At 62.6% G+C, this 22,470-nt stretch overlaps 1 protein-coding gene across 1 annotated transcript; it reads right to left on the bottom strand.

Moving 5' to 3' along the window:
* Window positions 1-5,023: 5,023 nt before the first annotated feature.
* DBH (dopamine beta-hydroxylase) lies at window positions 5,024-21,955 on the bottom strand. The gene is made up of 12 exons (XM_052649408.1): window positions 21,638-21,955; window positions 19,351-19,497; window positions 17,303-17,560; window positions 16,302-16,478; window positions 15,717-15,819; window positions 12,077-12,243; window positions 9,032-9,175; window positions 8,758-8,796; window positions 8,157-8,216; window positions 7,251-7,378; window positions 6,652-6,811; window positions 5,024-5,155 (listed from the first exon to the last, which is right to left on the bottom strand). The coding sequence occupies exons 1-12, from the start codon at window positions 21,953-21,955 to the stop codon at window positions 5,024-5,026; spliced, it is 1,833 nt and encodes a 610-aa protein (XP_052505368.1).
* Window positions 21,956-22,470: the final 515 nt, after the last annotated feature.

Genomic DNA, 22,470 nt, shown 5'->3' with positions numbered 1-22,470 from the left:
TAGGCCAGCCCTTCCTCACCCTAATCCCAAAACACTCTGCTGCCTTAATTTTGGAAGGTTTTTCTGGGCAGAATGAGCACCGTGGCTCTGAGCGCCGTCTGGAGCTCTGCACAGGCAGGGCTGAGCATGGCTGTTAGCAGGACACAGGAGAAGGGGCCCCCCGCCCTCAGACCCAGCCCTCCTGCGGCCAGCCATCCCGGGAGCTCTGAGCCTCCTGCAGGGACCCAGGGCAGCAACGTGCCCTCTGGAGGAAAGTGGACAGACCCCTGCCTACCCGACTCTCCCGCTGGCCCCTGTCCAGCAGCCTGAGAAGGGTGTTAGGGACCATGCAGGTTCCAGGTCCCTGCATCCAGCAGGGATGGTCTGCTGGCACCTGGCCTCTGGTCTCTGCATGGCTGGCAAGGATGAGGGGCCAGCTTGCTCACAATGCCTCACACTCACGGGGCTGGCCTGGGACCCCCTGCCCTCCAGCTGGTAGGAGTGGTGGCAACGGCATTTGGCAACAGAGAGGCCCCAGGGCCAGACAGCGAGCCCGTCACATGCAAAGGTCCTGGGGTGGGCATGACCTGCCGTGTGCCCTGGGCAGTGTCAGCCTGGCTGGGCTTCCTCCACCGCGTCTGCAAGGGGTTTTAGGGCAGTGGGCAGAATGCTTTTCTGCTCTGCCTCAGTCTGGGGACACCCAGTGGAGCTTCTGCCTGCCGAGGATCCTCCCAGACCCCACAGAGGTGCCATCCAGCCTAAACAGGCCCAAGAGTTCGGCTCACCCCCATGCCACGGAATGAAGTGCTTGCCTAGGGTGGCCAGCACATCCTGCCCACGTCCCTGATGGACAGGCGAGCGCTGAGCCGTCTGGCCTGGGGTTACGCAGCGTGAGCTTGGAGAGGGCCTGCCCAGCAGAAGCCCTGGGACCCGAATAAGACGCTCACTCCTCCCAGGGTCCTCTCCTCCTGCTTGAGCAGGAGGCAGTGGGGCCTCTGTGGGCCGTGGGGAGGAGCGGGCGGTGTGGCCAGCGGGCATCCCTGAGCGTGGCCAGGGGGCTGGGTGCACGCCAGTCTGACTCTAGCACCTCTGCTCTGCCAAATGCCGTTGCCACCACTCCTACCAGCTGGAGGGCAGGGGGTCCCAGGCCAGCCCCGTGAGTGTGAGGCATGCAGGATCTGAGCAAGCTGGCCCCTCATCCTTGCCGGCCATGCAGAGACCAGAGGCCAGGTGCCGGCAGACTGGTGCAAATGTCCTTGCAGGGTGCAGGGACCTGGGACCTGCATGGTCCCTAACACCCTGCTCAGGCTGCTGGACAGGGGCCAGCGGGAGAGTCGGGTAGGCAGGGGCCTGTCCACTTTCCTCCAGGGCGCTGGACGGCCTTCCAGGCGGCCTGCTGGCCGCTCCCAGAGCTCAGCGGCGCGTGGCAATCCTGAGCGGCCTCAGATCGCCCAGCGTGGGCCAGTGCTGGGTCCCACCTTTGCTCCCCTTCATCTTTATCTTTGTCCCTCCTCATGGCCCAAGGAGCCTGCTGCCAACATGCTAGCCCCCTGCACGCGGGACCTGGGGCTGCGGGTGCTGCCCCTCGGCTACCCCACTGGGCTTCCCCTCCAGCCCCCAGGCCTCTCCCAGCAGCCGGGCCCTCTTGCCTCCAGAGGAAGAAGGGACAGAAAGGAAGCCCAGGGCAAAGCCTTAGTCTCAAACTGGGAGGGGATGGAGGGTGAGGGTCCCCACAACAAAGGCCTCCTGGGCTGTGACGTCAGAATGGGCAGGGCTCCCCAGGATCGGGTCTAGAATCTTCCACTGAAGGCTCCCAAAGTCCCCCCGTCAGGAGTCTGCCACAAACACCATAGTCTGTGGCCAGGGATTCACGGGACACGGCGGGCTGCCTTCCATCCAAGAACCTCCTGAGAATGCAGGGAAATGTGGCATGTACGCGTGAGGCTGGGTGGGCGTGGGGGAGGGGGAGACTGGAAAGCCGGGAGAAAATAGAACCATGCGTGTCCCAGGGAGACCGTTGGCAGGTTTCAGCGCGTTTTGGAAGAGCCAGAGGGGAACGGAACGGGGCTTCTTTGCCATAACGAGAAGCTTTGTTTTCCTCTGCAACGGAGCCCAGAGCAGCAGGAGCCCCCAGGAAGCCTGGGCTCAGTTTCACCTTCAGCAGCACAGGGTTGGGGCGGGGCGGGGGCAGGGACTGAGAGCCTTTGATGGTTTGGGTCCTGAGCCCAGCCCTCCCTAGGCTTTGGGAGGCCTGTCGGGCATTTCTCGTGCTTGTACCAGGGGCCGGAAGGACCTCCCTTGGCCTAGGAGACTGGTCTTGCCCTACATGCCTCCATGGACAAGCCCCACAGCCCTGCCGGTCCAGTTGCTCTGCCCAGTGACAGCCAGATCAGGGCCGCTGGGCCCCCCTGGGAGGGAGCTGGGAGGTGGGGGTGCAGGCGGCTCCCGCCCCATCAGTCTGGGACCTGGCCCCGGTGCGGAGCAGCCCGATGGAACTTCCCACCCTGATGGACGGGATATCCCAGCAATGCACACCGGAGCCCCAGCCACATGTGGCTGTGGAGCGTTTGAAACGTGGCTTCTGTGACTGAGAACCCAGGTGCATTATTTTACATCATTTTACTTTATTTACAATTAAGCTTCAACAGCCATGTGAGCCTAACGTCCAGCGGGTAGTATGGCCCTGGGGCATCCTGGGGCCGGCTCAGGCCAGGGACCCCCACCTCCCAGGCTGTCTCCACACTGAGCCTGCGCGGGCACACTTCAGCCTGGCTCTCCAGGCCTGGCACCCTAGCAGCCCTCACTCCCATGAGCCCGGGGAGCCTTCTCCGTGGGCGGACAGGGAGAGAAAGACCCAGAGAAGGAGAGTAGGTTGGCAGAGCCACGCAGCTGAGGGCAGAATGGGACCCCTGGCTGCTGGGCCCGCGTCGCTCCCATCCTGCAGAAGGTGGGCAAGCCTGATGGTGCACGGGGGGCCTAGCTGAGGGGGCGCCCAGCCCTGGCCGCAAACATTTCTCTGGCTGGCCTCGTTCAGTCCCCATGAGGCGCAGGGGTGCTGCCTGGGTCCTCAGGGGAGGCTGGCGGCTGGAAGCCTGGGGTCTGTCATCACACAGGCCCAGGGTCACCTCCAGGCCCCCCACACACGCTGGGTGACCCTGGCACCTGGCTATAGGTGTCTGAGTTCCCCCATCTGTCAATGGGAGGAGAGACAGCGTGTCCTGGGCTCGTGGGTGAGTTAATGCAGAACCAGGGTACATGTTCTTACAGATGACCCAGGTGGGATGCTCTGGGTGGGGCAGGGGGCGGCAGGGGCCTGTGCGTGGGACGAACCACACTCCACCCCCAAGGAAGAGAGCGACCAGCCTGAGGGCCACAGTGAGTGCAGGGGAGGGCGTGTCAGTGGGGGCGGCAGAAGGTTCTGAACTGGGAGCGATTCCTGGTTGCCACTAATCCTCCTGGGACCCTGGGGGTGGGGGGCGACTTTCTCTCCTGCGGACCTGGGCTTGCCCCTGGGTGAGGCTGGGGCGGGGTGCCACTGGTGCCTCCCAGGGTCTGAGGAGCAAAGCGATGGTGCCCAGGAGGGGCTGGGTGGGGGTGAGGCCAGGGGTCACCTCCAAGCCCTCTCCCAGAGCTCCGGGCTGATGGGACCCCTCAGAGGGAGGGGACTTTCTGGACCAGACGGTCAAGGCCACCGGCTAGGTGAGCTGCAGCTGCCCTCCTGAGGCCAGGGCCCTGTGGGGAGGGGCCTCTCGCCCTGCTGTCCTCCGAGGCTCTAAAGGTGACGGAGGGCTGGCTGCTCTGTAGCCTCTGTCGGGCCTGGCAGCTCACAGCATCGCGGCCTGACTCATGGCTGGGGCAGTGTGATTTACAAGACCCGGTGCGCAGCGCCCGGCCTGTAATGAAGTGCTGGCAGGGGGAGAAGTGGCGCTTAGCGGGCGGCTGTTGGGGTGTAAGAGGGGGCCAGAGGCCCATCCATCACCCTGTCTCTCCTAGACGCTGCACAGCGTTTTGCTGAACTGGCTGAACAGAACTGAATCTGTCACTCCAGGCAGCAACTATCAAAGAGCTGAACTTGGCCTGAAACGAGCGGCAGCTGAGAGGGAAGGAAGGTGGAGACGACCAGGAGGCAGAGCCTGGCCAGGCAGCGCCACCCTGCACTAGCTGTCGCCGGGTGCTGGCCGCAGGCGTGAGCTTTATCGTCTCAGTAACCTGAGCAACACTGGCCCTGTCTTGCAGATGAGAAGACCGAGGGTCTGGGAGGCTGGGCCGGCCTTCTAACGCAGGTCTGATTCCAGGGCTTGCTTGTTGTCACTACCTGTCCCACCGCAGAGAGAAGTGACCCGGGCCATCAACCCCATCTCCCAGGGAGCTGGCACCCAGATCCTGGTCTGGATCCTTGCCATTGCATCCTTTTGGTGGTGGTGAGAGCTGTTCTTAGGGTTTCCCTTTAGGTAGGCGAAAATATCTATTTACCCTGCAATGGAGCAATTTCCCAGGCGAGTCTCTTAACTAGCTAAGCAGTTTGTCCTGCCCCCATCGGCAGGGAAGACGCCCACTGCGACACACGAGCCAGTCTGCAGGGACACGTTTAAGTACAACAGCGCTTGTACCCGTCACACGCCAACACCGATCACCCTCCGCGGGGGCTGGGGACGCGGGGCCGGGGCAGCTCTCTGGCATCTGTGGCTTGTGTCCCAGGAGACGGGCCCCCCCCCCACCGCCCCAGCGAGATGGCAGTGGACTCTCGGAGCACTGGACTCTAGACCTCCAAGAGGGGTTATCCTCATGCTGTGTCAGAGGGTGGGCAAGGGTCTCGGTCCACCTGGGCCTCGGTGGTTCAACAAGAGTGGTCACGGGACCCTCTCAGCCATGCAGGGGGTCCCCGGGGGAGAAAGCTGGACCGGACCCTGGTTTCAGGTGGTGGCTTGGTCCAGCCCTCCATGCTGGGCTGTTCCATGGGGGTCTTCACAGAGTATGGGGTGCACAGAGCCAGCCTGAGCCCGCAGGGACAGCATGGTGACAGGAGCGAGGAGACCGCCCATGCTCAACCTTTGCCCTCCCCGATGCTGAGTACAGTGGGGCCAGTGGGGCTCTGAGCTCGGCTGGCCGGGCAGTGCGGGGTGGGCTCTTCCAGCCTGGATACGATCTCAGGCAGGGGCTGCCGATTCCACTCGCCCTGCAAGGAAGGGACGAGGAGGTAAATGGAGGCTGGAGGGGCGAAGTGGGGGCCACCTCCCCCGGCACTTCTCCCAATGACCCCGTGGGTTCCTGCCCTTAAACTCACCTTCTCCCAAACCAAAGCAAACCGCCCATTGCTACGTGGGGGTCCTCACCCGGGAGCCAGGGTTGCCCCCATCTGCCTGCTCGGCCACCCTTCACTTCACTCAGGAAAGCAGTCAGAAGGTCTGGGTGCAGCCTGAGTTTTCAGCCACTCTCTCCACCCCCCGACTCATACACACAGCTGCGTCAAACACCCCACTTCAACCACATCAGATGTCGGCCCCAAGCTGCTCTTTGGTGATCCAGTGTTGGCCCTCCCTTGGGGCTGGGAACGTTCGATTAGCGATTAGTCCAGCCCCCAGTGCTTCCAGAGAAGCTGCCTCGCAGAGTTGCAGGTCGCGGAGCCTTCTCCACCTAACTCAGCCCCAGCACAGGCCCTGGGCCCTGCCAGGAGCTCGCAGGGGGTGAGCAAGCTGCCTTTGGATCCCGGTGGGTCCCAGATGAGGAGGGAACCCAGGCTGCAGCCTCAGACCCTGATTTCTCACCTCCCCCGCCCCCTGAGCACTGTGTTGTTAGGCTCCGGGGGCAGCTGCGGATGCCCCGCTTACACCACCGAGGTTGGTCCCTTGATGCGCCGGCGTCCCCGGCAGAGGGCGAGAGGGCGGCGCCTCCGGGGGCAGTGGTCAGTGCCCCCCCGCAGGCCGTCGGCTATTTGTCTGGGCCCCTCTCTCACCACCTGCTCCTTGCTTTGTGTGAGTGCTTCTTGCCAGCTCCTTGGGGGTGGAGCCCTGTCACCCACTGGGCTCCTCTAGGGGTTCTGGGGTACAGAGCGGTGGGCAGACTCAGAACTTGCTGCTGGGTGTCCAGAAGGGGTGACGGCATGGCCAAGGGCAGCCGGCCAGGCCCAGCCACATGCACCCTCCCCCCAACATGGGCAGGCACAGCTGGCAGCAGACAAACCACACGCATGCGTGCACACACACGCATGCGCACACACACACGCATCCGTACACACACGCATGCACGTGCACACACGCATGGGGAGGCACACCTGGAAATGGATGCCCCCCCAGACACACGCACGCACGTACACGCACACCTACACGCGCACACACGCACGCACACACATGTGCGCACACACACGCACACACACATGCACGCCCACACACACATATGGGGAGGCACACCTGGAAATGGATGCCCCACCCCAGACACACATGCACGCGCGCACACACACGCACGCACCCGCACACACGCACACGCATGCACACACGCACACACGCACGCACACACGTACGCGCACACACACGCACGCACGCACGCACGCACGCACACACATATGGGGAGGCACACCTGGAAATGGATGCCCCACCCCAGACACACACACACACGCATGCACACAGACACGCACACACGCACGCACACACACACGCACGTGCACGGCAGGCGCACCTGGAAGCGGACGGCGGAGGACTTGTTGCAGTGCATGGAGATGGGCGCGAAGCTGTACAGGGCCTTGAGCACCTCACGGGTGAAGGAGTTCCAGGGCACGGAGGCAAACTGCTCGGGGACAGACGCCTGGGGGCAGGTGCAGACTTCCTCACTGTTGAACCTGGTGCAAGAAGAAGCCGCCCAGAGTGGGATTTGGGGGAGCAGACGGGAGCCCAGCAAGGCACAGGTGACGCCTCCCTGCAGAGGGGTGGGGCCCCCAGAGCGGACCTGAGGCCACAGCCTTCCGGCACACTGCCCTGGCCCTGCCTCCCGCCCTGACGTCTAATGGGTTTCATCTGTGCCATCTTGGGTCACTTGGGAACGGCTGCTCCAGGGCTGGGTGGAGGGCTCCTCGGGCCAAGTCCAGACTCGATAGGAAGCAAGTATGGGGATCGATTGGTGATGCCTGCCACGGGCGCCTCAAGGTGGGTGGGGGCCTGATTGCCAGGTTCCTGCTCACCTTGCTCCTGGGCTTTCGCCCAGGGCCTGGAGGGTTTGGGGTTGGGGGGAGCGTTCGGGGCTGGCAGGCACAGCGGGCACACTGCCCGTGGCGCCGTCACCTGTCCACAAGGTGGAAATACTTCTGCAGGAAGCCGGGCTCCACGGCGCTCTTGCAGAGCTCCAGCTGCGTCTGGGGGTAGTAGTGCACGTAGTTGATGCACATCTCCTCCAGGATCCCGAAGCCCCCCTGCAGGGGGGAGAAGACGCCCGTTGGCACCGGCGCGCCGGCGTTAGCCCAGATGCTGCCGTGCAGGCTCCCTGGGCGTTCAGGGCTGTCACGCACACACGCGTGCGCCCACTCCTCACACGAGGCCAGATCGTGTGCTGAGTAGGCAGAGGCCCTGCCCTCCTGGAGTCCTCAGCCTTTGCCGGAGAGACAGAGGCAAAGCAGCCAGCCGGCACGCGCAGCTCAGGCAGCAACGCCTCCTCCGCATCCCCAGCTGTATTCCCCCTTTGCCGGTCGCAGGAGTCAGGTGTGGCTGGCGTGTCTCCCTGGGGGCAGGGAGCCCCCTCACGCCCCCGGCCTCTCCCCAGCGTGGCTCCGGGGCTGACACACGTCTCTGGCAGTGGCTCTCCGACTAGGGCAGCCATCAGGTAGCTCGTTAGAGCAGACGTCGCTGGGAGTCACCACCCAGCCTGGCGAGCAACTGATGAGTTTATGTGTTTTTTTTTTACCGAGTACCCAGGTGATGTTTGAGGGCAGGAGGAGGAGGAGGGGACGACAGAGGATGAGATGGTTGGATGGCATCACCGGCTCGATGGACATGAGTTTGGGTAAGCTCCGGGAGTGGGTGATGGACAGGGAGGCCTAGCATGCTGTGGTCCATGGGGTCACAAAGAGTCGGACATGACTGAACTGAAGAGGGGATGTTAACGCTGGCCCAGGGCCCACAGCCTGAGAGCGGAGCTGAGAGTGGTGCCCACGCCCTGTGGCACGGGGCAGGCGGGACATTGGGGTGACTTACCACGGTGGCCAGCCTTCTGTCTTCTGTATTGTACGTGCAGGAGGTGATGAGCACGTCTCCCTGGAGGGCCGAGCCGACAGACGCCCTCAGCACCTGCCCGCCTGGGGTCCAGGTGCGCTGGGCCGGACCCACAAGTGGCCACAGCAGCCGGTCCCCCCCGAGGAACCTGACGGTGGCCCCCGGGGTCCCCACACATGAGGACCACCCTGGAGTGTCCCCAGGGAGTTACGACCAGTCGACTTCTCTGGCTCCTTCCTACTGGGGCTACAGGCCAGCTGGTGGCTGCATGGGGCTGGTCGGGCGGCACAGCCTGCGTTTGGGCGAGCCCCCACCCTGCCCAGGACTGCCCTGCTGCTTGGTCAGCGACCCCCCGGCGAGCCCCAGGCCCTCATCTCTCCTGAAGCTCTCGGGTCTGTGGTCCGCGGATCAGGCGGGAGGCCTGTGACCCCGAGAGCCCTCTGATTCTGGCTCCTCCAAGGGCCCCCTGTGCAGCCCCGGGGGAGTCTCAGACCTGGTTCTGGAAGACCTTCCACGGCCTCTGCCTCCCCATCCTTCCTGCCCTCCCCCTACCTCGGTCTCCTGCCCCGAACCGGGCACTCACCGGGTGGACAGACACGACCTTCTTCAACATGCGGATCTCCTGGGGTGGGCAGAGCAGAGGGTGGGGAGGGGCAAGGACGAGGCAAGACCTCAGAGTCCTGCAGGCCCAGTGCCCCCCGCCTCCCGCTGCCCCACGACCTTCTGGGGGACGCCGGGATGGCTAAGTGAGGCCTCCAGCCGGGAGGCCATTAGGGCTAGAAGCTGAGCGTGGGATGGGGGTGTCGGAGGAGAGGCGGGCCTGGCGGGGCAGGGAGGGCGGGGCTGGGGGTCCCCACCTGGAAGTGCGGGCTGTAGTGGTTGTCCCTGTTCACGACCTCTGTCTCTCGGCCGTCCCTGGCCAGCACCGTGACCACCTTCCGGCCCGTCAGGTGGGTGTGGAGCTGCGAGGCGAAGATGTGGATCCCCGAGGGGGGCAGGGCCTGCGGGGCGGGCGGGGTCAGGGCCTGGCACCCACGGGCGGCCTTGTGCCTGGGCGGCTCTGGCCCTTCCTGGCCCTGACCATCCCAGCCGTGGCCGGGCAGCACCAGGGAGATGGGCCAGCCCTCACATCACCCCCAGGGCAGAAGACGACGTCCCAGATGTTCCCCCGACAAGACGCTCACGCGGTTTAGACGGAAAGCGTCCTAAAACGATTACCTTCACCGAGCGATTTCTCCACCACACGTCATCTCCCTGACCTCGCACCGCCGTGCCGTGCGCACGGTCGGCAGCTCCGTCACCGAGTGACCACAGGCAGTGACCAGAGGCTGCGCCTCTGCGGGTCACCCGACTCCCCCTCCGTGCCTCCAGCTTGCTCTCCGCCAGCCACCACCCCTGCCCTCGGTCATTACGGGTACGCTCTGGCCCCCTCGCAGTGATGGAGGGCAGGGAGACCTTATGGCCACGTGTGTGACAACTGGGAGCCCCTGACGACGGGTGGGACCCTGGGTCTCTCCCCTCCAGTCCCCAGAGTCCAGATGTGTGACAGCTTCAGGGGGGTTGCCATCTTGGGGCCTGTGGTCGAAAACACGGTGCTTCTTCTGGGCTTGTCTTCGGCCGGGTTGTCTAGACCAGGACAGACTTCCGACTGCGGAAGCTGGGCCCCTCGGGGGTCTGCCAATGGAGACGAGACGCCCACTCTTCCAGAAGCCCTTCCATGAGTGTCCACAGAAATGCGATTTTCCCAAAGAACGTACTATTTGAAGGGGATCAAGAACACGGAGCTCTCTTTGTTTTGTACTTAGAGACTCTGCAGAGAGAAGGCACGCAGGCCCTCGTTTCCAGGCTGGCGAGAGGTGTGCCCAACGTCAGCGGGTCAGCACGCCCCGGGTCCTGCCGGCACAGGAGGCCCGGGCCCTTCATACGGCCAGGAGTCACCGTGTTCTGGGGACGCGGGATGCGGTCAGACGTGGCTGTGGTTACAGTTCCTCAGCCTCGTCTTGGATGGAGCTGATCCTCCGTGGACACTGACGAAGCCCATGAGCCCACCGGCTCTGTCTCAAGGGCACCTTGCTTGCCTAATGCTTCGAGGAGTCCCCCCACCATGAGGGACAAATCCCAGGGGATCCGCTCATGGGAAAACAAATCTGCTCTAAACCTCAGCACAGAGCAGGCTGCATCTGACTTCTCGCTCTGCAACAGCAGGCACCGTGGCCCCCGCGGGCCCCAGGCTCCTCATCTGTTGGCTGGAGATGCTAACACCTGGCGCTGTGAGAACGAAGGGGCCACGCGGGAGAGGGTGTTCACAGCGTTCATATGGACTGAGAAGTAACATCCGCCAAACAGAAACCACCAGAGTAAGACAGAGAGCCCACCGGAAACACTGGGCAAAGTTACGAGCAGATATTCACAGAAAAGAAGGGTAAGTGGCCTAGAGGTCGGTGCCAAGGTCCTCAGCTTCTATAAATGTGTCCTGAGGTCAGTCACTCAGTCGTGTCTGACTCTTTGCCACCCCAGGGACTGTAGCCCGCCAGACTCCTCTGTCCATGGGATTCTCCAGGCAAGAATACTGGAGTAGGTAGCTTATCCCTTCTCCAGGGAAACTTCCTAACCCAGAAATCAAACCAGGGTCTCCTGTACTGCAGGCGGATTCTTTACCAGGTGAGCTACCAGGGAAGCCTACTTCTATAACTGGGGGAATTCAAATGGAACAGCAGGGGCGTTTTTCTCCCAGTGATTGACACACTAAGACACTGAAAACATGGTGGGTGGGTGAGTCTGGGGCCCCGGGCACACCCCAGTTCTGTGGGGGAAGGAAGTGCCGAGTGGGCTTTCTGGGGGCCGTTTTGCCAGAGTTAACCCAGTGAAAGCGTACATCCCCGTGCACGGAAGCTGCACCTCTAGAATCCACCTGGCACACGTTTCCCAAGTGCCCAGAAATTCCCTGGAGGGTTTCTTCTCATCAGTGGGAAGTTAAGGCAGCCTGGATGGTGGTGATGAGGGGACAGGTCAGCCCTGGCCGGAACTGGGGGAGGCAGGGGGGCACGGAGGACCCAGAATCTGGGGAGCCCCTTTCACTCCTCCGGAAGTGCCGGCCCTCCCTCTGCTCGGGAGACTGGCGTTACCTGTGCCCACCTGCCCCCCGCAGCCCTGGGCACCAGTGCTTGCTCACGCGCTCTGCCCTGGGTGCCTGGCTGACTCAGGTGATGAGGTTCCCACTTCATCCGTGCCGCGCGTCGGTTAAAGGGCAAGTCACGGACGAACTGTTCCATCTGTTTTGAAGCATGCACGTGAACGGGCTTGTAGCAACAAGCAGGAGGACACAAAAGACCCAGGAGCTGGCAGCCGGGGGAGGGGAGGACGCTGTGCTGAGGGGCCTTGGTGGCTGGCTGCGCTGCCTGTGCTTCTCTGCGGTGAATGCATGCCTGTCTCACTCATGGCTGAACTCGTATTTTAAATGCTGGCTGGGGTGTGGACTGAGTGCTTGCATGCTACGTTGCTTCAGTCGTGTCCGACTCTGTGACCCTTTGGACTGTAGCTTGCCGGGCTCCTCTGTCCATGGGATTCTCCAGGCAAAGTATTGGAGTGGGTTGCCACGCCCTCCTCCAGGGGATCTTCCTGATCCAGGGATTGAACCCGAGTCTCTTGCGTTCCCTGCATTGGCTGGCGGGTCCTTTACAAGCAGCCCCACCACTAAATGGGGGCCCACAGTTATCGCTAGAGGGGGTGGTACAGAGCTCGCGGCCGCAGGAAGCCTCCTTGGCGGCGAGGGGCTGGGGGAAGCTGCGGAAGCTTCAGGTGGGGGGGGAACGAGGCCACAGCTGCCGCCCTCGGTGCCCACCCTCGGGCCTCAGCAGGGGGAGCGGGCGGTGCCCGGCCCCACCCCGGGTCCGGCCACTCACCAGCTGGGTACACTTGTCTGTGCAGTAGCCGGTGAGGACGAAGGCCGTCTCCTGTGGGGGAATGGCCATCACGGGCGTGTACACCAGGCCCAGCTCCATGATGCCCGCGTCGAAGCGCCGCAGCGTGGCCGTGTAGTACAGGCGGATGCCCGAGGAGTCACGCCGGCCTGGGGGGAGGAGGGATGGAGGTGAGCAGAGGCCCTGGCCCCCAGCCCCGCAAAGTGACTCCTAGCCGCCCTGAGCCAGGAGGCACAGGGCACCCGCGCCTGCTGCCCCCTGCCTTTGTCCCCACACCCGTTTACTCCAGGCAGACGCCATGGTTACCGGAAGGCCAATTCACACATCCCGTGCAGTTCCCGTAGGGAAAGAAAGAGCTATTGTTTCTGCGAAAATGAGGCGAGTGCTCTGGGAAGACTTAACTAAGGCAGCAAACGAAAACCCAAAACGGTGCTGTTGAACCGGGCGGGGCGAGACGCCTGCGTGGGTTTGGGAAGCTGGCCAGTCCCTCCGAGGGCTGGGCAGGCGCTTTGATGTTCTTCCCATGAGTTCACAGGGCCCTGAGCTGGAATCTACCCGCAGCGCGAACCGCTCAGTTTGGGCAGAGAGGAGGGCACGGCCTGTCTCACAGAGGGGCCTCTGCCCCAGGGCAGGTGAGTGGGGGTCTGGGTGGTGAGGTCAGCAGGAAGTATTTAAGGCACGTCCTTCTGGGGCTCCCTCCATTGATTCCTGTCCTGCAGGGCTGACCCAGGGCTTGCATCTCCTGGGAGGACGTCCCAGGAGAAAGCTGAGAAGGAGGGTGGGTTCCTGGGGCGAGGTCCTGGAGCTCCCCCGGCTCACACACCGCGCTGGGCTCTGTTTGCTACAGTGTGCTGTGTGATCTCCGGCAAGTTGCTGTCCCCCTCTGGGCTCGAAGTCAAAGGCCTCATCCGAAGAAGAATCATCGCTTCTGCCCATCACGGTCCAGCCACACCTGCCAGCTCTTCTTGCTGTCGGCTAATTGGCGAGCCCAAAATCTTCCTGGGCAGCCTCCCAGTGGTCATGTGAAGCTGATGGCCAGAGGTCCGGGGATGCTGGCACCCACAGGCCTCTAGCGGCTCCTTCCTGCCCTCTGCCTGCCCGGAATCGCTCAGCGAGGCCCTGAGCAGTTCAGGGCTGGTCCCATCGGGGAAGAGTGGAGGCTGGACATGGCCCACCCCCTCGGGATATGCAGGAGAGCTGGGAGCCAGGCAGGGAGCCCATGGAACTGAAGAATCATTGTCCCACGTTACAGATGGGGAAACTGAGGCTTGGAGCCTGAGCTGAAGTCCCTGCTCAAGAATCGCAGGGCTGGGAAGGAGCCGAGCTGGGACGCAGCCCACGGCACCTCTGGGGCCGGGCTGTCTCCCTGCTCAGCTGCTCTGAGGTGGAACCAAGAACACCCCCTCTGCCTCCCACCCCCTTGCACCAGCCACCCCCCCGCCCCCAACCACCACCACCGCAGTGTCCAAACTCAGCCTCTGTGTCTCTGGGCTGATTACATCAGAGGATAATAATAAAAAGGGAGATGCAATTGGTTAAGATTCAGACAGGGATTAAATAATGAAATAATTGTGGAATTTTGATATTTATAGAAAAGAGACCCATCTCCAGATTTTGCGAAGCGACAGGAGCATCCTTATATTTGGCAGAGGATCCATAAATACAAGCAGATAATCAGGAAGAGACAGACTTCCTTGACGTTTAAGGAGTTTTCGAAAATCCATTTGCTTTCGGGTTTTAAATGAGCTGTAAATCCCATACCACGCTAAGGCCCAAGCTGACTTATGGTCCTCTCTGTGCACGCGGCAGATAATTCTAGCGGTGGCAGAAGGTATTAATTATGCGGCCGGGAAGAAATCGCTGGCGGCTACCGGTCAAGCACACCCCCGGAGCCTGCACCCCGTTGGGAGCGCTGTGTCCTGAGCCTTCACAGCCCCAGAGTGGCCGAGCGAGTGAGTGAGCGCGGGCAGGGGGAGGGTGCCCCACGCCCGGTCACACCACCAGGGAGAGATGGGCTGGGCCCAGCCTGGAGCTCAGCTTCTTATCAGACTGTTTCTGCCCTTCACTTACACAAATGAAAAATGTCATTTAAAAAAAGTGAGTGAGAAGAAGCCTGTGTGGCTATATTTGGCGGGAGACGCCTGTGAAACAGAGGAAAACGCTCTCAGTTTCTGGGGTAGTGTCAGCTGGCATCACCCTCCTGAAGACTGACCCTGTGCCCACCTTCGGGTGCAGAGCGACCCAGCCGTCCTGCTCTCTGGCCCCCACCTCGCTTTCCCAGCCCCTATGCTGCCTCCAGGCCGGACCACCTGTGCTTTCCAGAACATGCTGGCCTTGCCCACCTCCATGTCTAGGCACAGCCTGTCCCTCCATCTGGAACGCAGCACGTGTCGGCTTCCCTCGTGAAAAGGCTCCTCGTCCTCCAAGGCCGCCATGCCGCCCGGGCCACTGAGACTGCTCCTTTCATACCCCCTCACCCCCTGCTTGTGTCTCCCTCCTGAGAAGCCTTTGCACCTTCCTGGACCCTAGGTCTGCTGTGGTCGATCGGGGAACAAGATCACACTCTGTTTCCCACACACGGGTGTCTCGTGGGTTTCTGTCTGCTGAGCATGAACTCAACAGCAGGAAGCAGAGGCCACCCCTCCAGCACCCAGGGCAGACATCTCCAATCAATCCCAGATGCCTTTCCAGGTGCCGTCGCCGAGGGTCACTCAGAGGAGAGCCAAGCGAGCAGGACCTGTTTGCTGCCCTGACTCAGAACACGTGGAAACGAAGCCCCGTTGTCACACGCACACTCCAGGCACACATTTGCTCCATCGAGAGAAGCAGGAGGGAGGTCCATGGCCAGAAATGCCCCTGTTGAGCCCGGCACGCCCCTTGCCCTGAAGACAGTCTGGGGCCGTGCCTCCTGGTGGTCAAGCCATCGAGGCTGGGTTCTGGGGCAGGGATGATGTTGGCTCAGGGGAGCCTGCTTCCTGCTATCCAGCCAGGTACCTTGTACCGGCCCATGCTGTTCTGGGGACAGAAGAAGATGGGAGCACCCCTCCTTGGGGTAGGGGGCGTCTCTGGGTCTTAGCAGCCTCACAGAAGTTAGACTTCCAGGGGATATGGCGTATGCAACCCCCTCCAGCTGACACCTTCTCTCCACTCTCTGCGTCCCCATTGGTTGGCACACCCTGATACTAGCTGTCTGCTCTGGCAGGTGCCAGCAAGGAAACGGTGTGAGGAGAAGGAGTGAGCTGTGTCTAACCCTGGCCTCAATTTCCTCATCTGCAAAATGGCCACACAAGAAACCTCAAGCTGCCTTTCCCAGGTGGTTCCTGGGGCAGTGCCAGGGCAGCGGCAGCTGGTGTTTGTGGAGGGGGAGGGGTGAGGTGCTGGGCCCTTCCTGTGTGGGTGTGCGCCTTTGAGAGCCCACCGCAGCCACAGGAGATGGGCAGAGAGGAGGCTGAGAGGGCCACAGGCCACAGTGGGTCAGGCGACAGGCAGGCTGGATTCGGGGGGGAGGGCTCAGGCTGAGCCCTGCCAGCCTGGCTACCCTGCTGGGACGTGGTGAGCCCACGGGCTCCCGAGGGCAGGCCGGAGGCAGGCAAGAAGGGCAGCATGTCTGGGACCTCCTTACCTTTTATCACCAGTGGGTTGTGGTAGTGAACTTCCAGGCGGAGAAATCTGGAGGAGCCGGGCCCCCCGAAGGCCAGGCCAGCTTCCTCTGGGTAGTAAAAGGCCTGCAGTGGGGCGAAGGGAGGGCTCAGCCCAGAAGACAGACGGGGCAGGCACGAGGGGAGGCCCTGGGGGGTCAGGGCAAACCCACCCACCGGAGCCTGAGCTGCAAGGGTGGGGCAGGGGCTGGCGGGCAGCCAGACTGGAACGATGCTCCCCCCTGACAGGCAGCTCGTTACCAGCCCACGCAGTGCTCCTGTTAGACTTGAGATCAGGGGGTGCGGGCTCTTAACCCCAGGCGAGCCCACCGCCCGAGCCCACCACTGAGCTGCTGGAGGAAGCTTCAGGAAGACCCTGGATGGAGCCAGGGCAGCCCCAGGACCACCCTGTGCACAGTCCCCTCCAAATCCAGCGGAACTTGACGGGGAGTGAGAACGACGCCCACGAGGGAAGGAACAGGGGCTGGAGGAGGCATCTGTGGCTCCAAAGAGCCATGGGACTCCAGCAGCGAAGGGGCCCCCCCGGGAGACGTGGGAGGGGCACGCACCTTGGCACCCAGGGCCCAGGCGGCCAGCACGTGGCGGCAGTAGTTGAGCCGCTGCGGCTTCATCTTGGAGTCGCAGGGCCCGCTGAAGTGGGGGACGCTCTCGAACTCGGCGGCGCACTGGAAGACCTCCATGTGGTGTACCAGTGCCTCGTTGCCCTCGGTGACGATGGGCTCGTACTGCGGGGCGGGCGCCCGCTGAGACTCCACCCCCGCATGCTCACCCCCACTGAAGCTCCCCTCCCGACTGGGCCTCTGCTTGCCCATCTGTAAAATGGGAGGGCTGCACCCGGTGATTTCTGGGGAGCCTCGAGTCCAGGGTTTGGGGAGCTAAGCCACCACCTGGGAACCAGTCAGGATCTGCCAGAAGGTCACGGTGAGAGCTGAAGCAGAGGGAAGGGGTCCCCGGCAAGTCATTTCTTGGTTGGGGGGGACAGGTAGTCAGCAGTCCTTGCATGAAAGCAGCAGGGGCTGGACAAGACACAGAGGTTGCCCGAGGCTAAGCCTGAGCCTAGGGGACAGGTGCAGCTATGAGTCTGGCCCGTCGCTTCCTGCTGTGTAAGTTGGGGGCTCACACAGCCTCTCTGGGCCATACACCCTCAACTGGAAATGAGGATGATGTTCTGCAGGGCTGTGTGTGTAGTGCTGGGGCGATGGAGTGGGTAAACCACTTTCCCTTCCCCTGGAGCCAGACAAAGAGTAATTCAGCAGCAGTTGTCACTATTGCTGTGTCTCCGGGTGGGTGTTCAGGGCAACTGAGCTCTGAGCTGAGCGGTTATTTCAAGGCGGAGGGTAGCCTGACAGACAGACAGATAGATAGCCAGCCATTCCCATCCCAGGGGAAGATGCAAAAATCAAGACATCGGTTGGTCCAGGCCGGGAAGCCAGGGTGCAGCAGCCCTCAGGGGGCGGGTGGGGAGTGAGCAGGGCGATGGGGGGCGCAGCACGCGTGGGGCTGGGCCCCGGACAGCTCTCCAGGGGTGGGCACACGCGGGCCCGCCTACCATGACGATGTGGTGCCGTGGGAATCCATCTGGGAGCTCGGTGATGTAACACCAGTACGTGGTCTGCTGGCCGGGGATGAGGACGTCGGGGGCGCGGATCTCCATGGTGCGCGTGTCCGCGGGCAGGGCCGGCTGCGGAATGCTGGGCTTCAGCAGCTGCACCCTCTGCAGCCCCGTGCGCAAGCTGGAGGTGTTGATGGCCTCCAGCGACCGGAGCGGCTCCTCCAGGAGTCCATACACCAGGTGGACAGTGCCGTCCTGCAGGTGAGACGGGGCCTCGTCACTCAAAGTCCCGAGCCTGGCTCCGGGTGAGCAGGGAGGCTGCCAGGTCCCTCCCCACCCCTGCCTGGCAGGTGACATGCTTGGTTCTCATCTCTGTGAAGGACGGGAACCTTCAGGCTCTGTGTGAACTGGGCTGGGATTAAATCCAAGGCCGCCCACTCCCAGAGCCCACGGTTTGCACCCAGCATTGATACACTGTCTTCCTAAATGCCCTCAGCCTACATTTGCTTAGTGTCCATTCAACTAACCATTGCTGGGTCGCTGTGAACCAGGCTGGCTCATCTGGGACCCTGTTCCCTCTGCCTCCCCCGGGTCCCTGGGAACAGGGCTGTTCTCTGCACGGGTGTCTCAGAGCTCCAGGCGGGAGGCTGCCCCGCACCAGACTAGAAGCTCTGAGCTGAGCACACGTGGGCATCAGACACCCTGCAAAGTTCGGGGAGAGGGTGCTCTGCTCGCCCTTGCCTCCACCATGGGTGAGCGAGCAGGATGGTGAGGACTCGGGTGACCTTCTGGAAGTGAGACAGGGACAGAGCAGGGGGTTAAACAGGTAATCCCACTAGCGGATTCTAAGTAGGAAAAGATACGAGAGACCCCTGAATGTTAACGATCACTCGAGGAGCGTTTGCTCAACCGCAGAACCGAGCAGGCTTGCTTAGCAACCAAACCAGGCAGCAGAAGCAAGAGACACGGCCCTCAAATAAGGAAACAAAGGTGGCGCGAGGCCCACAGCCCTGCCCAGTGAGCTCAGTGAGTTAGGGCGCGCTCTCTGCACACAGGAAAAGGAATACTTTGTGGACCTGGCTTGACCAGGTAGGGACAGGAAAACTCCCCTGCCCGACCAGGGGGAGTTGCTGACGACGGAAGCTTGATGTCTACTCAAGAAAGACAAAGACGGCCTTCTCCCCACCCCGCTTCTCCTTTGGCTATAAAACTGTACCCACTGAGTTCTCGGGGTGCAGCCTCCCAAGCGTCCTGTTCTCATAAACCCCTTCTTCTCGAGCCCTCTGCCTCTGGCTGGATTCTTTCTGTACTGAGACAGACAGGACTGGTGCTCTTCGGAGCCCCCGGAACACCACCCATCTGTTTCAGGACTTATCCTGGCCCCAGCTCTGTCCCCACCGTGCCGTGGGTCCCCAGGCCCGTCCTCCCCGGTCTGGCCTCAGTTTCCTCACGTTGCGCCAGGCCAGCCTGTGTCACTGTTATGATGCACAGATAACACAAGACCGTGGGTGTCAACGTGCACCGAAAAGTTACATGGATTTTGTCTTCAAGAGAGAACCAGGTTGTTTTTCCCTAAGGGTCTCGGGTCCACTGTGGCTGTGAATTCCTGGACGGAGCAGGTTGAGCCTTACTTCTGGGTCCCTTTCTCCCTTTGCAGACACGTGAACTGAGGCCCAGTGGAGGTGGGGGCTTGCCCAGAACCTCACAGCCCGTTGGCCAACCAGGGCCAGGTCGGGGGACCAAAGTCTCCTGGAGAGTCTTCTCCAGAATTCCACTGAAGATGCTGGACCCAGAGGAGAGAGCGGGTCCAGGGCACGGTCACTCGGGGCGAGGCCCACGTCTAGAAACATGTCAGCTATGTGTCAGCCAAGAGCTGCTTATTCATAGGATCAGAGGCTGATAGCAGAGCTGGCTTCTCCCAAGCTGCCTTGTCCCTGCCCGGCTGCCCCTGGGAGCCCCTCTCTGTGCGGGCGAGGGGCCCGGGATGCTGCCCCAGGACGTTAAGACGGCTCCACCCCGCCCACGGCAAGCGGGCCGCCTCCCACCTCGATGAGGTAGTCGTTGGGGTCACAGGTGCCAAAGGGCCTCTTGAAGAGGAGACACAGGCCTTCTGGCGTCCTCTGTGCCTGCAGAAGCTGGTAGTCCTGCTGGGAGTCCAGGTGGACCTGCCCCTTCTGGTCACTCCAGGCATCCTGCAGAGACAGGGTCAGGCTTGAGCCCAAGTGGCCAGGCCGAGGGGCCGGGCAGTCACCCACAGCACAGCCCCGGGATACACCCCGCCCTGGGGTTCCCAGCCGTGACAGGTGACCTCAAATGCCAGCCGGCGCTGCTTGGCCATGCAGGTTCCCAGACCTCTGGGTGGGACCCAGAACCTGTATTACTCAGGAGGTGCCACGACTGGGAACATGGGGTCCTAGACGAAGAACCCCTCTTGGTCTGGGGGGCAGCGGCCTGACAGCACAGGCAGCCTTGGCGAGGGGAGGCATGGAGAACGGGGCGGGGAGAGACGCTGGCGGCGGGGTCTGGGCACCAGCCCGCACTCACACGCCCCTGAGAGACTGAAGCCCTGCACCTGCCCACCTCAGCCGAGTCCCAGCTTTTCCTGGAGAAGGTAAACTGAGGCCCCGGAGCACACAGACCCATTGCCTTTCCCCAGGATGTCCCAGGGCTGCGGCCCTGGCCAGCCCCTCCCCTCCCCTCCCCCCAGCTGCTTCCCAGCAGCCAGCTCTAAGGCCCAGCCACCCAGGGGCTCCAGGCCAGGGCACCAAAGAGCCCCTGGGCCAGGAGGCTGCAAGGGAGGCCCTGCCCTGACCAGCAGGTGAGGAGCAACACGGGCCAGCGGTCCTCGGCCTCAGAATGCTTTCAAACCCTGCATTCAGGGCGGCAGCACATTTTCTTCATTTCCTTGAGGAAAAAAATTAAAAAAAAGAAACCCACGAAAGATTTTGCCAAATCTCTCCCCTGGAGAAAAGCACCGTGACGAAGCTCCTGCCCGGGGCCGCCGGGGATCTACAGGACTCGGTTCAAACAGGAGCAGAAACTTAGCCTGTGAGCCTTCAGCTGGGACTCGAGACTGTATTTGTTGAACATAATTGCTAAAGGAGGAAAAACAAGCCTGACATTTGTTTGCATAGGAATTTGTTGTGCAAATTAATCTTGCCTGTGCGGGAGGATGCGAAAGTCACCCCAGCTCTCTCAGCAGCCGGGGAAGCTGGGCCCAGGGCTCGCTGCTCCTCTGGGACCAGCTTGGAGCCGCGCTGCCCCGGTCTTCCTGGGCCGTGACCCGGAGCCACTGAGCTGCCTCGTGCAGGGGAGGCGGGGCGGCCCAGAGCCAGTGGCCCTCATTCCATCCGGCTGGTGGTCAGACTCCCCCAGCCTCCCACCTCCCTGGAAAATGGGCGAAGCTCCTTCCTGCCTGCAGAGTTGTGGTAGGGGTTGGACGGAGCACCCCCGGGGTTCCAGAAAGATCAGCCAAGGGCGTCACCTCGTGTGAACCCCCTCATCCCGAGAAAGTGGAGAGGCAGAATTGTACCCACTCTGCAGATGGGGAACACGAGGCTGGGAGGCCCCTCCTGAGCCTGGCTCGCCGGTCCGGCCGGATTCCCACTCTTCAGGAAGTAAGAGCCCCTTGGCCCACAGATCAAGTGCCTGCTGACTTGCAGCAGGGTGTTAGCCCTCCTGGGTCTGTGTCCCTGAGAGAGCGGGTTTGGCCCCCAGAGAGGCCGGGGTAGAGGAAGCTGGGGCGGTGCTCAGGGCAGGATGGCTGGGCTCTCCCCACCTGGGGGGACCCTCTGCAATCTGTCCAGGGCCCCACAAGCCCCTCTGAGGGCGATCCCCCTGCTCCTCTGCCCTTTCCAGCAAGAATTGAGGGTGAATTTGGGGTGTGGAGTGAGGGGTGCGCCTCAGTGTGGATGGTCCCTTCCAGGCCGGGTGCTCAGGTCACCCATGGGCGCAAGCACCACCTCCCAGGCGGTGCAGGCCAGGCCCCTCGCTTGGGTGCATGTGAGTTCTGTGTGTTGTTTGTGCAGGTGGGGGGGGGGGGGTGGGGGCCGCCCTCCCGAGGGCGACGGGGAGGTGTGGAGAGGCTGTGCTTTATGTGGTCAGCGTGTCCCCCGTCTTGGGCTGCACTCCTTGGGCGTGCCAGGCGGTCAGGGAAGCCACCTGTTTCCCCTCTTGACCTCACGTTGGCATCCGAGACGCCCAAGCTTGGGACACAGGGATGGTCAAATACAGGGGACCGGAGAGGCGAGAGGGAGAGTCCCTTTGCCCGGTTCGGGAGGGCGAGTGCAGACAAGGGGAGGGTCGGGGGCGCTGGGGTGGGGGAGGACTCACCCCGAAGTAGGCGCCATCCCTGTCAGTCCAGAGCACGACCAGATCGGCATTCTCCAGCTCCCCTCGGTCCGACATCCCGAACAGGACGCCGGCCTTGAGCTCCCGCACCAGGAGTTGGAAGTAGACGGTCTCCTGAGCATAGCTGATGTTCCAGGACAGCTCCAGGGTCCCCTCGGGGTCCAGGGGGATGTGGAAGGGGAAGGGGCTCTCGGCGGGGGCCGAGCCCTGCAGGGCAGCCACAACGATGACCAGGAAGACAGCCACCGCGGTGCCGTACATGGAGGCCGCCTCGCGCGCGCTGAGGCTGGGGACCTTCATGGCTGGGCGAGCGCAGCCGCCCCGCCTGGCCATTTATGTCCCAGGCCCCCTGGGGAGGTGGGCCCAGGCTGCAGCGGTAATCACATTTGTCTGGTGCGGAATTCAATTGTCCCAGCGACCCTCCCACCAGCCCGGGCCCCCGGGCCAAAAGCTTTTCTGCCCTCGTTTCTCCTAATTGGCGCTAATGACACATGGCCATCATCAGCGGGAATCGAAGCAGACGGGCTGACTTCATTCCCTCCGAACGGTCCCCGAGAGCCATCCGGGAAGGGCTGCTCCCTGCGGGCGCCCTCCAGCTGGGCACCGGGCCGACAACCAGGGCCTGTCCCCGCACCGCTGGCAGGCGGGGCCCGTGCCGCCCCATCTGTGGATGGGCAGACTGAGGCTCCACGGGGTTATTTCCAAGCTTGTTGTGGTGGTGGTGGCTTAGTTGCAAAGTCGCGTCTGACTCCTTTGTGACCCCGTGCACTCTAAGCCCACCAGGCTCCTCCGTCCGTGGGGTTTCTTAGGCAGGA

This window comes from Budorcas taxicolor, chromosome 11 (genome assembly GCF_023091745.1).
Source record: "Budorcas taxicolor isolate Tak-1 chromosome 11, Takin1.1, whole genome shotgun sequence".
Classification (NCBI taxonomy): domain Eukaryota; kingdom Metazoa; phylum Chordata; class Mammalia; order Artiodactyla; family Bovidae; genus Budorcas; species Budorcas taxicolor.
This window is presented reverse-complemented; position numbering and strand designations above follow the sequence as displayed.